Source organism: Xenopus tropicalis, chromosome 2 (genome assembly GCF_000004195.4).
Source record: "Xenopus tropicalis strain Nigerian chromosome 2, UCB_Xtro_10.0, whole genome shotgun sequence".
Taxonomy (NCBI): domain Eukaryota; kingdom Metazoa; phylum Chordata; class Amphibia; order Anura; family Pipidae; genus Xenopus; species Xenopus tropicalis.
In genome coordinates this window covers 116,084,251-116,100,614 of record NC_030678.2, presented here as the reverse complement: position 1 = coordinate 116,100,614, position 16,364 = coordinate 116,084,251, and the positions used below count along the sequence as shown (strand labels likewise).

At 38.1% G+C, this 16,364-nt stretch overlaps 1 protein-coding gene across 1 annotated transcript; it reads left to right on the top strand.

Moving 5' to 3' along the window:
* The first annotated feature begins 2,840 nt into the window (after positions 1-2,840).
* Positions 2,841-16,098, top strand: f7 (coagulation factor 7 (serum prothrombin conversion accelerator)). The gene is given in 9 exon segments (NM_001079351.1): positions 2,841-2,984; positions 4,507-4,566; positions 6,022-6,185; positions 9,188-9,212; positions 9,531-9,644; positions 10,404-10,544; positions 11,223-11,323; positions 13,886-14,006; positions 15,124-16,098. Coding segments are annotated over 9 exon segments (1,359 nt in total). The 5' UTR covers positions 2,841-2,911; the 3' UTR covers positions 15,684-16,098.
* The last annotated feature ends 266 nt before the right edge of the window (positions 16,099-16,364 follow it).

The window sequence follows — 16,364 nt, the reverse complement described above, 5'->3', positions numbered from 1 at the left end:
AATCTCCTGACATTTTACAAAATATGCAAAAAAGAGGGGAGGGTAGGTGGGATGTTTCTACCTGCTCAGATAGGAAGTAAACTGCTTCTCTCTTGACATCACAGCCCAGCTTTCCCCCACCTTCACTCATTGCTTCTCACCCAATCACAGCTACATCTGATTCTGCCAATCTCTAAACATAAACCAGTGTAATCTGGCTGCTGGTTTCGGATCCCTTGTCATGCAGCCCCTGTGTTTATAGCGCCAGGGCTTTCCTTTCCTGAAGTTATTGTACTAGTAGATTTGTTAAATAGCTTCATGAAATTGTTGGGTGCATTCTTACCATATGGGAAGATTTACTGAAATTGACTGTTCTGCAAATTTTTTCCAGGGTCTGTTCTGACTGGCCCTTTGAAGATTTTTTTCCTTTAAAAACTAAAACTGGATTTGGTTCCTGCACATTCATATTTTTTTAAGCTACCTTCCAAAAATAACAGCATTAAATGAAAACTATACCCCCATAATGAATACTTAACCAATCACATTAGGTAGCCTATTAAAGAATTTTACCAAACTGGAATATGTACTTATATCAGTAAATACTGGCCTTTTACACCTTTTACCTTGAGCCACCATTTTATGATGGGCTCTGTGCTCCCTCAGAGATCACCTGCCAGGAAATAGTGCAGCTCTAATTGTAACAGGAAGAAGTATGGGAGAACAAAAACAGAACTTTGCCCATTAATTGGCTGATGTGATCTAACATGTATGTGTGCCCATGGTTTGTTTGTGTACACCATCAATCGTAAGATCCCTGGGAGCAGCCCTTAGTACCGGTGTCGGACTGGGGTGCCTGGGGCCCACCAGAAAACCTTAGACTGTGGGCCCAGTCTCCAAACAATTTTTCCTTCTCTGTTCACATTATTTATTCTCTTAATCACTTCCCCATATATATTATTATTTATTTTTCCTTCCTTCCTTTTATTTTCATATAGAAATGAGGAATGACCAGTGGGCAGGAGGGCCCACTGACTCCTGGGCCCACCGGGAGTTTTCCTGGTATCCTAGTGGGCCAGTCTGACACTGCTTAGTACTTATAGTACAGCATTCTATTTAGGATTACCCAATGGTACATACTGCTAAAAAAGGGCATTATTATCAAAATGTTTTATTTAGATGAAGCAGGGTTTTATATATAAGCTGCTTTATGCAATATACTTTTATAGAGAACTACGTTGTTCAGGGTATTGTTCTCCTTTAAGTATTTTAGGATAAGTATGTACGAGTTTGCACACTATTCAGTATTAATTTTTGCCCATTCTTCCAGGCAGATTTGCTCCCATTATTTAGATAAGTTGGGTGACGCGTATGCACCTCAATTTTGAAATAGTACCATAGATTCTCAACTGGATTAAAGGAGAAGGAAAGGCTAAGTCACTTGGGGGTGCCAAAATGTTAGGCACCCCAAGTGACTTCAGTCACTTACCTCGTATCCCGGGCTAGTGCCCCTGTTAGGAGAAAACAGCACCAGCCCGGGGTACCTGGAGCGATGCGCTTCCTCCTTCCGGCTTCGTTTTGGAAGGACTTATGACAGGCGCATGCACAGTAGAGTGAAAAGCCGACTTCTCTGTTAAAGTTCAGTTTTTCACTCTACTGCGCATGCGCATGCGCACGGAACCAGAAAGGAGGAAGCGATTGCTGCAGGTACCCCGGGCTGGTGCTGTTCTCTCCCAACAGGGGCACCAGCCCAGGGTAAAAGGTAATTGATTTAAGTCACTTGGGGGTGCCTAACATTTTGGCACCCCCAAGTAACTTTGCCTTTCCTTCTGCTTTAAGGGCTTTGACTGAGCCATTGCAGTGAATTTGCCTTTTAATTCTTGAACTGCTTGTGTTTGGGAATAATGTCCTTCTGAAACGCAACTTTCAGCCAAGCTGTGAAATAGCAGAGTGAAATAGGTTTGTTACAGTGTCTACCTTTATTTTGCCATGCACTCTACTGCCCTGGGAGTGTGGCACAAAAGAAGACATTACTAAAAACAAGCCATGTAAAAGTACATGTGGAGTCTGCCAGAAAGCCTGAGAGTGACCCAATGTTTTGTGTTCAGATGAGACCAAGATAGAGCTTATGGACTTCAGAACGATGTATGTGACACAAATCTAACACTGCCCCCCACACCATACATATACTATAGGGAACTTACATAGTACTGACATAGTACATACAGTACATATACTAAAGGGAACTTACATAGTACTGACATAGTACATACAGTACATATACTATAGGGAACTTACATAGTACTGACATAGTACATACAGTACATATACTAAAGGGAACTTACATAGTACTGACATAGTACATACAGTACATATACTATAGGAAACTTACATAGTACATACATATACTATAGGAAACTTGTTAATGTTAATATTCGTTTCTCCAACAAATAGATATTTCAACAAGAGTACTATTTTATATGTGAAAGATATATATAAAGCCATGAATTCCTCTAATTCCTTTGCATTCTAAAGAACCCTACTGGAGCATGAATAGTACCACCCATGGCTTGCTTCTTTATGTAAACTCTGGCAGATCCTGTGAAGTGAAAATACAGTTCACACCAATGCTCACCAGTGCATAATATTTAAATACATATGCCTTTAAAGATTTTGGATGGTAGGAAGTAGATGAAATCAGGAAGGAAGTGAAGGTAGGTGAGAACTTGTTATGGTGGAAACATTGTGTGAATCAATAAATGTAGATCTATGACTAAACATTCCCAGCAATTCCAATGTTGTTCAGATCTTCCCAGTACAGAGCACTGTCAGGGTCATCCAGTCACCTCCCCCCAGTCCTGGATGTTCAAACAAAGAACTTTGGACACACTATTCTCCCTTGGCGGATTTATAACAGAAAGAGATTTCCTGCAACATGGATCCAGGGCACAAAAAAGCTTTCTGCTTCTGTTTTCTTATGGTCCTTTCATACATTCCAACCTTTGCAGGTATGTATAAAAACCAATAATAATAATAACAGGACTGGCTAAAGATCAGCTCGACACCAAGTGGCACTAATAGGCACAAAAATGTATCATTTTTGCATTATAGACTGCCCTTGGCTTAATTACAAAAATATTTCTTAAAATGTTTCTTTTCTTATTTTCAGTCTGATAATAAATGAGTATATATATATATATATATATATATATTTGACTGACAGTAAGGCAGCTAGCTTTCAGTTAAATACCTGGAAAGTTGTGCCCCTCTAGGTATAAGGCAGCATGTATGCAGGGGTTAGTTGTCTTGAAACAGAAGTGCATGCTAAAGGGAATTGTTGGCCCTTGCGTGGATTTCAAATATTACATTTAACTGCATTTTATTTTCTGCCTTTCTATGATTCCTGATTACTGTCAGGAAAGGGCAGTAGGGACCTAGAACTGACCCTTCCATTAGTTGAAGTTTATGTGTCATTGTGAAGTACTATAGTTCTAATAATGAGCAGAGATTAATTTTTGTCAGACTCTGTCCACTTATTGATGCCTTTACTGTTGTATATTAAGTTGCTGCTGTTAGTCACTGATGCACTAGGCCCTGTCAGTGCCCAGGCCTCTTTTAGTCATTCTTTTTCTTTATACAATATAAGTTTTAATACCTTTTTCTTTATGAATTATCCATAATTTTTGCCTTAGTTTGTGATCTTTCCCTAGGCTGCCTTGTACATGACCCCAACTGCAAATGTTCCTTATTGGCATGAAGAAAGTCAGTACAGTATTCCCTACACTTATCTCCCCTTTTGCTAAGGCATTAAGCATGAATAAGGATTAATCTATAAGGATTAATTATATCTTAGTTGGGATCAAGTAAAGGTACTGTTTTATATTTTTTTAAAAAAAAAATGTATACAAGTATGGGATCCGTTATCCGGAAACCTGTTATCCAGAAAGTTCCGAATTATGGAAATACTGTGTCCCATAGACTCATTATAAACAAATAATTCTTATTTTCAAAAATGATTTCCTTTTTCTCTGTAATTATAAACCAGTACAGGTATCGGACCCCTTATCCGGAAACCCGTTAACCAGAAAGCTCCGAATTACGGAAAGCCCGTCTCCCATAGACTCCATTTTAATCAAATAATTCAGAATTTTAAAACTGATTTCCTTTTTCTCTGTAATAATAAAACAGTACCTTGTACTTGATCCCAACTAAGATATAAATAATCCTTATTGGATGCAAAACAATCCTATTGGGGTTAATTACTGTTTTATTGATTTTTTAGCAGACTTAAGGTATGGAGATCCAAATTACGGAAAGACCCCTTATCCGGAATACCCTTGGTCCCGAGCATTCTGGATAACGGGTCCAATACCTGTACCTTGTACTTGATCCCAACTAAGATATAATTAATCCTTATTGGAAGCAAAACAATCCTACTGGGTTTATTCCATATTTAAATGATTTTTTAGCAGGCTTAAGGTATGAAGATATTTGAGTAATGTCAAGTTCCTCTTTCATATCAAATTGCAGAAGATGCCAGTCTGGCTCAGTTGCAGGATGCTGCTGGTGGATATAGAGAGTCTGCAGATGGTGAGTCGAGATTTTTTTTTTTTTTTTTGAATAAACATATTTTGAGAACCATAATTTCTGCCAAAAACAGTTGCACAGTGTCAGTAGAGCTCATTAAGGTCATTGGGGTCATTTATTAAGAGGGTGTAGATGCAAAACTTTTGCATCAAATTAATAAACCTTCTCTTCATGTCTGTAAATGTAGTATCTAGCATGCTAGTCCAAGGCCTTATGCAATATGTGCAAGTGGTTGGGGTCTATACTGCCATGCTAAATGGATGCCTCCAAGCTCTCCTCTGGTTCTCCCCCATGGGGTAGTCTCTGCAGGAAAGGAAAGCCCTGGAGATATAAGCACAGGGGCTGCATGACAAGGGATCCGAATAACCAGCAGCCAGATTACACTGGTTTATGTTTAGAGATTGGCAGAACCAGGTGCAACTGTGATTAGGTGAGAAGGAAAGAGTTAAGGCAGGAGAAGGCTGGCCTGGGGAGGGGCGGAGAAAGAGAGGGATGTGATGTCAGAAAAGCACTCACTTCCTTATCTTCTGAGCAGGTAGAAACATCCCACCCACCCTCCATCTTTTTGCATATTTTGAGAAATGTCAGGAGTTTTCTCTTCTTTTGGTTTTCATATTATCTATTAATAGCTGAATGTGGAATTTTACCTGAATGTATTTTTATATTGTGCTTTCTGTATCTTTATATGGTATAAACTTGAGAGTCAGCTTTGTGTTTAATTCATGTTAACGATTTCTTGATCCAGGGAATGTTTCCGATCGCCCAGGGGGTCAGGAAGGAATTTTTTCCCTCTTGAGGCATAATTGGCACTAGCTTCAGGTTGGGTTTTTTGCCTTCCTCTGGATCAAAATAGTGGATATATGATAATATATTTTAAGTTTTATTTGTCACAGCAGCGGTAGGACCTTGCCAGAGTACTGCACAGGTCATTTTAGCAGAGGGAGAAAGGAGGTTCTCTCCTGTGACTGCACGGTGGATTGATAGATACAGACGCTACTACTGCTTGTGCTAGGTGACAGCCTGCTTGGATTTCCTATCATCGAGACACTGCAGATCCAGGACCGGCAGCAGGGCTGCTGAACTTCTCTCATGGTTGGTAATGCAGCTCCTGCTGGTAGCAGAGTTTGGGGCCATCCTCTCTGTAGGTAGAGGCAGTCTAATACTCATTCAAGTCTTCAGCGAGGAACGGCAGAGCATAGTAGCGACCTCTTATGGAATTATGGCTTTAGAATATTGCCTTGGGTTAGGCTGGCAAGGTCCTATTTATTTGATAAAATGTGAATAAATGGTGTGGCCATTTTCTCCACCTCTGTCTCCTGGTGTTTCATTGAGATATGTAACAAGGGGGTTCAGTGGGGTGCCTCAAGGCGAAGGGTCAATTGAGGAGTCCCCTTGTCATGTGCAACACTCATAGACCATGTAGTATCTCATGACTGTTTCCCACTGTTTGTCTTACAGTTTTCTTACAGGACAAAAGGGCCCATAGTCTGTTGAACAGCAGAAAAAGAAGAGCCAATAGCTTTTTTGAAGAATTTAAAGCAGGATCACTTGAACGAGAATGTATTGAAGAGATCTGTTCCTATGAAGAGGCCAGGGAAATCTTTCAGGATGACAGACGCACAGTAATACTCTCTTTCATTCATATCATGGTGCAGGCAAGAGCTTAGTGGTGAAACAGCAAAGCAGGGAATTAGTAAGATGTATTTGTTGTTCTTTATGTGGCATTAACATAAAGTGATGCTTAAACTTTGCTTCTAGTCGATTGTGTGTAATAGATACAACTGATTCTTTTGACAAATTTTTCATTCGTTTTGTGATTTTTTTGGTGAAGCAAAACAGGATAGATTCACTCATCACTATTCATTCACACCAGGCTCAGTGCCATCATGACATGTTTGCCTATACTTTTTTTTATAAAGGGGTAGTGTAAATTAAGATGAAAATCATGTATTTTAGTAATTACTCAATTAACACAATGTTTTTGTAATTTATCAAGTGTAAAAACCAGAAAAACACTAATACAAAACTACTCCATCTTAAAGCTGGCGAGGTTATGTAGAAGTCAATGGGAGCTAGGCAAATTGCATATTAATTAAAATAATTGTTTTAAAGGTTTTTGTGATTTTTTTGATTGTAAGCACACAAAATCTCTTTGATTCGAAAGATATTGAGGTTTTCATATTTGGATTCAGATTCTTCTGACTTTTATTTTTTCGTGCTTCTTATATTCAGTCTTTTTTTTTTGTAATTTGTGAAATTACTTACCTTTTTGTTTAGTTCTCAGGTTTATTACTGTTAGGAACTGGAAGAAAAAACTAAAGTCTTGGGAGCTCATTTTTTAATACATTAAGCAAGGGAACTGGGAAAATCATTTTAACAAGGATTGTTTCTTTAATCCCAACAGCATTTCAAATTTAATGTATTTTCTCCCCACATTTAATTATTTATTTTTCCTCTAGATATCACCAAAAAATTAAAAACTTGCCAACTGAAACCTAGATTACAGAGAGTGGTAATAAATGGAACATGTTCTAATTGGACCAGTGTGGTTAGTGGAGTACCGCAGGGGTCAGTCCTTGGTCCTTTGCTTTTTAACTTGTTTATTAATGACCTGGAGGAGGGCATAGACAGTACTGTTTCTATTTTTGCTGATGACACAAAATTGTGCAAAACTATAAGTTCCATGCAGGATGCTGCCGCTTTGCAGAGCGATTTGACAAAACTGGAAAACTGGGCAGCAAACTGGAAAATGAGGTTCAATGTGGACAAGTGCAAAGTTATGCATTTTGGTAGAAACAATATAAAAGCAAGCTATCTACTGAATCAGCAGTTCTCAGCCTGCGGGTTGGGACCCCTTTAAGGGTCGAGCGACCCTCTCACAGGGGTCGCCTAAGACCATCGGAAAACACAAATTTCCAATGGTCACCACAACATGAGGAACTGTATTAAAGGGTCATGGCATTAGGAAGGTTGAGAACCACTGTACTAAATGGTAGTGTGTTAAAATGGTAGTTGTCTTATTCCAGGCAGTGTCATTCTGTGGCTACTAAAGCAAATAAAGTGCTGTCTTGTATAAAAAAGGGCATTGACTCGAGGGACGAAAACATAATTTCTGGTAAGGCCTCACCTTGAGTATGCAGTGCAGTTTTGGGCTCCAGTCCTTAAGAAGGATATTAATGAGCTGGAGAGAGTGCAGAGACGTGCAACTAAACTGGTTAAGGGGATGGAAGATTTAAACTATGAGGTGAGACTGTCGAGGTTGAGGTTGTTTTCTTTGGAAAAGAGGCGCTTGCGAGGGGACATGATTACTCTGTACAGATACATTAGAGGGGATTATAGGCAGATGGGGGGGTTCTTTTTCCCATAAAAACGATCAACGCACCAGAGGCCCCCACTTCCCTTTAGATTCCATTTGAAGCAGCGTAGGTGGTTTTTCACAGTGAGGGCAGTGAGGTTGTGGAATGCCCTTCCTAGTGATGTGGTAATGGCAGATTCTGTTAATGCCTTTAAGAGGGGCCTGGATGAGTTCTTGAACAATCAGAATATCCAAGGCTATTGTGATACTAATATCTACAGTTAGTATTACTGGTTGTATATATAGTTTATGTATGTGAGTGTATAGATAGGTCAGTATAGGTTTGTGTGTGCTGGGTTTACTTGGAAGTATTAAACTTGATGGTCTTTTTTCTACCGAACTTAACTATGTAAGATCAAAAACAAAATGGAGAAAGAATAATTTTGAATTAATATATTCAAGTCCCAAATATTAATAAATGTGCCCCTTAAGACTGTTTATTTTTTTGTTTGCGGGGTCAATGACCCTGACCAAGTGAATGTAGACCAAAATTTTTTTTTAAAGTTGTCCTTATTTTGACCTACTTACAACCAAAGATGATGCTGTACTTTAAATATTTTGGAACCAATCATTTAACATTTATAATATTAAGTAAAGCAGAACAGTTAGGAAAGAAAGGGGATATGAAATTATATCAATAATGCTAGTTGCTTGCATTTATAATTATACCTATGTGTATTTATTTTATTATATTTATAAAACACCAACGTATTACACAGCATTGTACATTATATGGGTGTATGCATTTAATATACAAGAAAACATACATGGGTGTATTAATTTCCTGATACTGTAATTAAGCTCTGCCGTGCCTGATGGCCAGGATTTTAGCATGAGTTAAGGTGGATATACATATTTAGGCTGCTGATTTGGCCCCTTCAAACTGAGTAAGTAGGTTATCTGCCCATTTATTCACCTTAAATCCATGGCCCTGCCTGTCTAATATCTGGCTAAAGATCCTGCAGGTTTGCAAATCCCATCAGACAAAGTGAGCTTAGGTGCGTTGATGTGGTCTTACATTGACAGGTCTCCATAGGCCAACAATCAGATCAGCCTGATTTGGCCCAGCACATAGGTGGGCAGATTTGACTGTGTATAGCCACATTAATTCAGGGACACAAAACCAATGAATTGCTAAAAATACATAAATATATAAAAACCCAAAGGCTAACACTTCAGTTATCAAACAATTTATGTATGATTACAATAATAATGTATGTAGATATAGTAGCATGCATTTCTGATAATAAATCTTCTTTTGTATTTCAGAAAGAATATTGGAAAGTATACACAGGTAAATTAAATTCAGGATGTATCCAGTTCATTTTTAATGTATAATGAGTATGGCTGAAATAACACTGAGCGCCACATCACATGATTAGTTAAATACTATTCCAATGGTGTAATGAGAGAGACAGAAGAACAGGCATGAGCTGCGGGCCCAGTAGGTGCCAGACTGGTGCTTATTATTTGTAGTTGCTAGAGTGCCCTATAAAGAAATACACATAAGGTCAAATAACTTTGTTATACTTGTGCACCAGATTTGACACAGCTAGCAAAAACAATTTCTTTTTACTGTACTGATGCATTAACTAATGCAAATTGTTTGCAGATGGAGATCAGTGTCTCTCCAACCCGTGCATGAATGGTGGAACCTGCTTTGACCAGCACCAGTCATATATCTGTACCTGTCCCATGGGCTATGAGGGTCGGCACTGTGAAACAAGTAAACATGCTAGCTACTTGCAACCTATCATTATTCTTTGTAAAAGATATATTGTGTTCACTTAAATAATTAGCTTTTGGCCTGTTCTTGTGATAATTCCAAGAGCCAGATATAGGTTAGACCAAGCCTGTGAAAAGGCCTCTTGCAAAGGCAATGCACTTAGTAAAAATACAAAGAACATATTACAGGTATAGGACCTATTATTTAGAATACCTGGGACCTGGGGTTTTCTTAATAAAAGGATGATTCATATTTTGGCTCACCATAATTTAAGTCTGCAAAAAATCCCTGAAACATTTAATAAACTCAATAGGATTGTTTTGCTTACTTGAGTACAGTAATATTTTATTATTACAGGGAAAAAAAGAAATAATAGAATTATGTGTTTAATAATAATTTCTGTGTTTAAAAATAAGGGGCTCCATACCTGTGATATACTTGGCAATAACTGTTGGACATAGGGATGTCCAACCTGTAACACTTGGCTTTTAATAGTTGCTGGGAAATGTAGGAGTCAGTAACAGCAGAATAGCTACTGATTGTATATCCTTGGTTCACTTTTATTCCCCAGTCTTCCTGCATTGCCTGGTCCTCAAAACCTTGGATTTGACCCTAAACTTTTATCACCAGCAATCTCTCAGTATATGACTTGTTTTGATATTGAAATGCTAGGTTGTACACCAAATGAAATGGAGACAATTTTGACATTTTACACAATATGCTCCTAGGTTTTGTAATACCTTTCCTGCTATTTTTCAGACTTGAGGGACATGCTGAAATGCATTTATGACAATGGGCAATGTGAACATTTTTGCCATGACAACTCATCGACAAGCCGCCAGTGCTCCTGTGCTGAAGGCTATAAACTGGGAGCTGATGGTCTATCGTGTGAACCTACAGGTTAGTGAAAATCATTCTCAACAATATTGTCAATTGATAAAGTATGCATTTAATCTAAAATGGAAACTGTATAGAAGAAATTCCTTACTCTGAGTTGGGGGGGGGAGCAGTAAAAACAATGGCTTAGCTTGGGGGGGGGGGCTTACACTTTTAGATTTTAGATTAGATTTGGATTCAAATAAATGGCAAACCAGATTATCACCAAAAATAACACCATTCATTTACACTCTAGGCCTTGGGGGAACCCACTATAACCAACAGAACAAATTTATGTAGCAAGGAATTTGTAGTGTAAAAGATGAGAGGGCTTAAAAAAACACAGACATTCATTCAGTTCATTCTGGTGTTCCAAGTTACCGGTAATACCTGTTTTTTCCAGAATTTTACACTCAACTATACATTTGCATTAATAATTTATATAGCAAATACATTTGACTGTATGCAAAATCCAGTGGGTTTAATGAGGTAATATTTAGTACATTTTAACTTAGTTTTTGTCATCATTATAAATATGACTTGTACAGTGAGATAAATAGTTATATGCTCTCAAATAACTATTATATAGTCTCAGTGCTTCTTGATTTATGGCAGCAGTTATCCCAAGGCAATGTTCGCCCCTTATAAAGTCTTTTATTACTCATAGCTTAGTTCTAATTTGGGGGGTTTATTTTGTTCCAGTTAATTATCCTTGTGGCAAAATTCCAGTACTGAAAAATGTAAATAAACGTGCACGGATTGTGGGAGGTGATATGTGTCCAAAAGGTGAATGCCCCTGGCAGGTAAGAAAGATACAAAAAGCACCTTGTTTTTCCAGCTAGTTAATTATTAATTAAGTTTTAGAGTGACAGTGTTTCCTTCTCTCTTTATAAGAGATTTGATCCCAATATGTTATAAAGAGGAACTCTTATTGATATAAATGTAACAGGTGGATGGGGGGGTACCCCAAAATGCTCTGCTACTGTGAATCTGCTCCAACTGCAAAAAGCGACTCCTGGTGAGCACTTCAAATGTTAGACTCTGTATCCTTAGGCGGGCTCCCTCTTAACTTGGAGGAAGGGTAACCACATGTGTGCACACAACATTCAATTCACTTTCTCAATAAATGTGGGCACCAGTGGTTCTTAATATAGTGGAATAGTTTATTGAACAATTTTATATCTCAAAGCCAATCTTTCAAGATGGAAGGTTTGTGCTCAATTGATGTTAAGGAATAGAGGACAAATGGCTCACACATCTCTGACTTGAATCATGAAGTAGTTAAGTCTGCCTCCTGGTGACCAATCTTCATCACTAGGTGAAGCCCACAGAGTTAAATTGCTCCAAGGTCTATCTAGTCCTGAGTCTAAGTGCTTGGGACCCTATAATGGCTGCAGAGGTACTGCAGGGAACAAACCCAATTAATCTCCTTATTGGAGCGCAAGACTGCTCACTAAATAATCCTGTACTCATTTTTCGCTCCTAGAGTGAACTATGACAAAATCTGATACTTGCTTAGTCTGTACTGGGCCTACCGCCACCCTATGGAGCACACCTCACCTCCTTCTGTGACTGGGGGAATCCAAAAGAGGCAGAACAACTGAGGGCTTACATTTTTATCAGCTTGGGAAACCTGACACCTCTGTAACTAAGAGAAATACTCCCCCTCCCAACTTATCAAGGTGCTAGGGATAGATACTAAATGTTTGGGAAAACCTTTACCATCCTACATAAATACATAAATATGTACCCATACTGTAGTGGATGCTTGATGATTCTTTATCACAAATAGGTTTTATTGTTTTTAATAAGCGCATTTCCTCAGCCCAACATTTTTTCCTAGCCAACTAGAGCAGGTGAAATCTGTCAGCTACCCACAGCATGAGTGTGTTGATTGCAGCTAAAAAAAATATTAGGTTGAATATATAAACAACTACTTTAAGTTAATTTAAAAGAAAGTCCAGTGTAGTAAATGGGATTCTTCAAGAGTCTGGCTGTGTGAATTGTGCAAAGTATTTATGAAGTCAGTATATTAGTCCTCACTGGGGCCTTTATCAAGAATCAGAGACAGATAATTTCTACTACAATACAATGCAGAATTTGCCACCAAAGTCATCTCAGTAACTGGTTAGTTCTGCCCTTTGTTTCCAGCCCTACACTACTAGCAATTCCCATATAGTGAGCTTGAGGTAGGGATGCACAGGATCCACTTTTTTGAGATTCCACTGAATAATAAAGGATTTGGCAGAATTCTGAACTGAATTTGAGCCCCAATTTGCATATGCAAATTAGCATAAGGAAGGAGGGAAATCAGCGAGAGCAGCATTGCTATCTCCTTAATTGTGTGCCCTTGATTTTGATGGTTTGGATTCAGTTTGGCCAGGCACTTAGATCTGTCCAAATCTTGTACTGAATGTGGGATTTGATGCATCCATAGTTTATGGTACTCTCTCTATGGTTGTGGCTTTCCATAGTTCCATAGTTTTCCCATAGTTGACAGTCATACTTATCACTAGAGATTGGGTACTTTTTATTTTCAGGTCAGTCTTTATTTTGCTACTAAAATTTTATCACAAGCAGAAGATGGGTGGTCCATTACAGATTTTTTTTATGGTTTTCATGCATCAGTTCAAAAAAGTTGCAGTTTTCGCTTTTTTCCCGGATTTTTTTTAGAGTAAGTGATTGTCCTAAAACCTCAAGAATCCGAATTTTAATAAATTCCCCTTTAATTTTATTCAATATAGGGTTCAAATTAGATCCCTTTTCAAGACCTCAGTCACTGGGGAAAAGTGTCACCAGCAATAAAGTGAATCACTGGTGGGAAGGCATATGTAGCACTCTGTTTTCCAAAGTTGCCTGACGTTTGCACAGGAAACTTTAGGAAACTTCAGAACACAATTTGCAGCATGTGTTTTGCCAATGTCGGTTCACTATCACCGGTGCCAAAGCATTCAGTCGAGACTTGTCACCTGGGGTTGATGAGATTTAACCGAGGTGACAGATCTCCCCATGTGCCACTGCCCTGTCAGATAAGTTTCTATAGCCTGATGGTGTTTACAATACATTTGCACTTTAACTCTCTGTTAAAATTATTTTTTTTCCTACTGAATTTGGAAGTTTGAATGCAATGATTAGGCAAGGAGTGCACTGCTGCAGCATTGTTGTTAAACATCTGTGTGTTGGAGGTCAAACACTTTCTTTGCCCTACCCTAAAATCAGCCTCCCATGCTTTTAATAAAGTCAAGTCAGTTATTACATTAAGATGGAACACATTTAATGTGAATGTGCATTGTTATTATTCTTTTGCCTGAGGATTTCTTCATGTTTTCATTGCTCCTTTCTGATCTTTATAAATCTCTTTGCAGGCTCTTCTGATGTATAACGAAATATTCATTTGTGGTGGAACTTTAATTGCCCCAAACTGGGTAATCACAGCAGCTCACTGTTTAAAGCCACTTCCAGAAAACAAACTTACGGTAGTGCTAGGTAAGTCATCACTGGGCTAGGGGGATACATAGAGTGGTATCTCAAGAGGATCTTACTGCAGCATTTAAACAGGCAGTTCACCCTAAAATAGATTTTTATTATATTGTAGATATTGATATTCTGATCAAATTTGGAAATGGTCTTATTTTTCATTTTGTGAGTGAGGACTATAAGTTATTTGCCATTTGGTTTTGCCTCTCTTGAGACTGAACATTTCAATGCTAAGTGAATGTTAGGGTCGCTGACCCTGGGAATCAGAAAGATTGTTTACCCTGCAGTTAGATTTGTAATTCTCTTATTATGGTTTATCGCTTATCTAATAAGGCCCTTTCCTATTTATATTTAATGTCTGGTTACTACGGTAAGTGTGAACCTAACAACCAGAACATAGTTTCATTCCATTCAAACTAAATGCACAATGTCTCAAAATACCTCTGTCTACATGATACTAAAAGGAAATTTCAAGGTGAACTACCAGTTAAATATTGATTCCACTGCCTAAGGGGCATGGCCAAAGGTCATCAAAGGCTGTGCCCAATCCAGTCATGTGTCTTGGTTTGAGAACTAAACCAAGGGTGCATGTTACAACCCCACAGAGGATTTTTTTCATATAATGAAGCCAATGGTTACCCTACAAGAATGGAGCCTAAATGGATAGAATGTATTGTTTGTACCAATAAGTGACATTATGTTCTACAGGTATGGGAACCCCTTATCCAGAAAGTTCTGAATTACGGAATGGCCATCTCCCATAGACTCCATTATAAGCATATAATTCTAATGTTTAAAAATGATTTCCTTTTTCTCTGTAATAATAAAACAGAAAATTGTACTTGATCCCAACTAAGATACAATTAATCCTTACTGGTGGCAAATCAGCCTTTTGGGTTTATTCAGTATTTAAATGATTTTTTTTAGCAAACATAAATTATAGCAATCCAAATTATGGAAAGATCCCTTACTGGAAAACGCCAGGTCCTGAGCATTCTGGATAACAGGTCCCATAACTGTACTATTCTTCAGTTAGACATTGTTAGAAACACTTGTAGAAATTCATGCTGTTGCTAAACTGAGCATGCTTCGAAACTGAAACTTGGTGTTTTTCTTGACCTTTCAGGAGAACATAGAATTGGCACACCAGAGGGAACTGAGCAAGAGAGCAAAGTTTCTAAAATAATAATGCATGAACATTATTATGGGTCTAAAACAAATAATGACAATGATATAGCCCTCCTTAAACTGACTACGCCTGTCAACTATACAGACTATGTGGTCCCTTTATGTTTGCCTGAGAAACAGTTTGCTGTACAAGAGCTCTTATCGATTAGATACTCTACAGTCAGTGGCTGGGGACGCCTGCTTGAGAGTGGGGCAACTCCTGAACTACTGCAAAGAGTACAGCTGCCCCGAGTCAAGACACAGGACTGCATCAGACAGACTCAAATGAATATTTCACAAAACATGTTCTGTGCAGGATACACTGATGGCAGCAAGGACTCTTGCAAAGGGGACAGTGGGGGGCCACATGCTACACAGTACAAGAATACCCATTTCCTTACTGGTATTGTCAGTTGGGGCCTAGGATGTGCTAAAAAAGAGAAATATGGTGTGTACACCAGGGTATCCAGGTACACTGAATGGATAAAGGAAAACATGGATGAGCAACCAGAGGCTTAAATAAGTATGACACAAAACTCTTGCATAAGAACAAAAGCCTTCAACTGATGTCCTTTGCAAAGCTACATCTCCTATGCAAGATTAATATGATATGATCACAATGCCTTTAGTACAGTCAATCACTGACATAAATAAAGAATAGGAAAGCTCACCCAAAGTACAGAGTTAATGGTTAAATAATGTTCTCTAATGCAGCATATAACAACAGGAAACTGGACAATCTACTCCTGGGATCTTTTATGAAAAAAAAGAAAACTTTGCCAAGCCATAGCCTTGTTCATTCCATTGGATTGGAAACTCCAGTTACATACTGCTAGATCAAAAAAAAAATTCTATGAGTATATTTATCAAAATTTGAATTTGTGAGGTTTTAGAGAATTTTTCTACTTTGAATAAACTCACAATTTATAAAAAACTCAAATGACTGCTTATTTATTAAACATCCAAACATGAAAAACTCAATTGAATAAAATCATGGAAAAAAACTTAACTACCTCGAATTTGTGAGTTTAGCTCAAAAAAGCTTGAAATAAAAATAAATAGTTTAAATAAATTGAAATACAAATGATGATAAATGGGTTTATTTCTTATAGTGTTTCCTGCCATTGTTGATTTTAGTATGGGGTGAGCTCTCTCTTTTTGCTGTTTGTGTATATGAGCAAAACATTTGAAGTGGGAGAG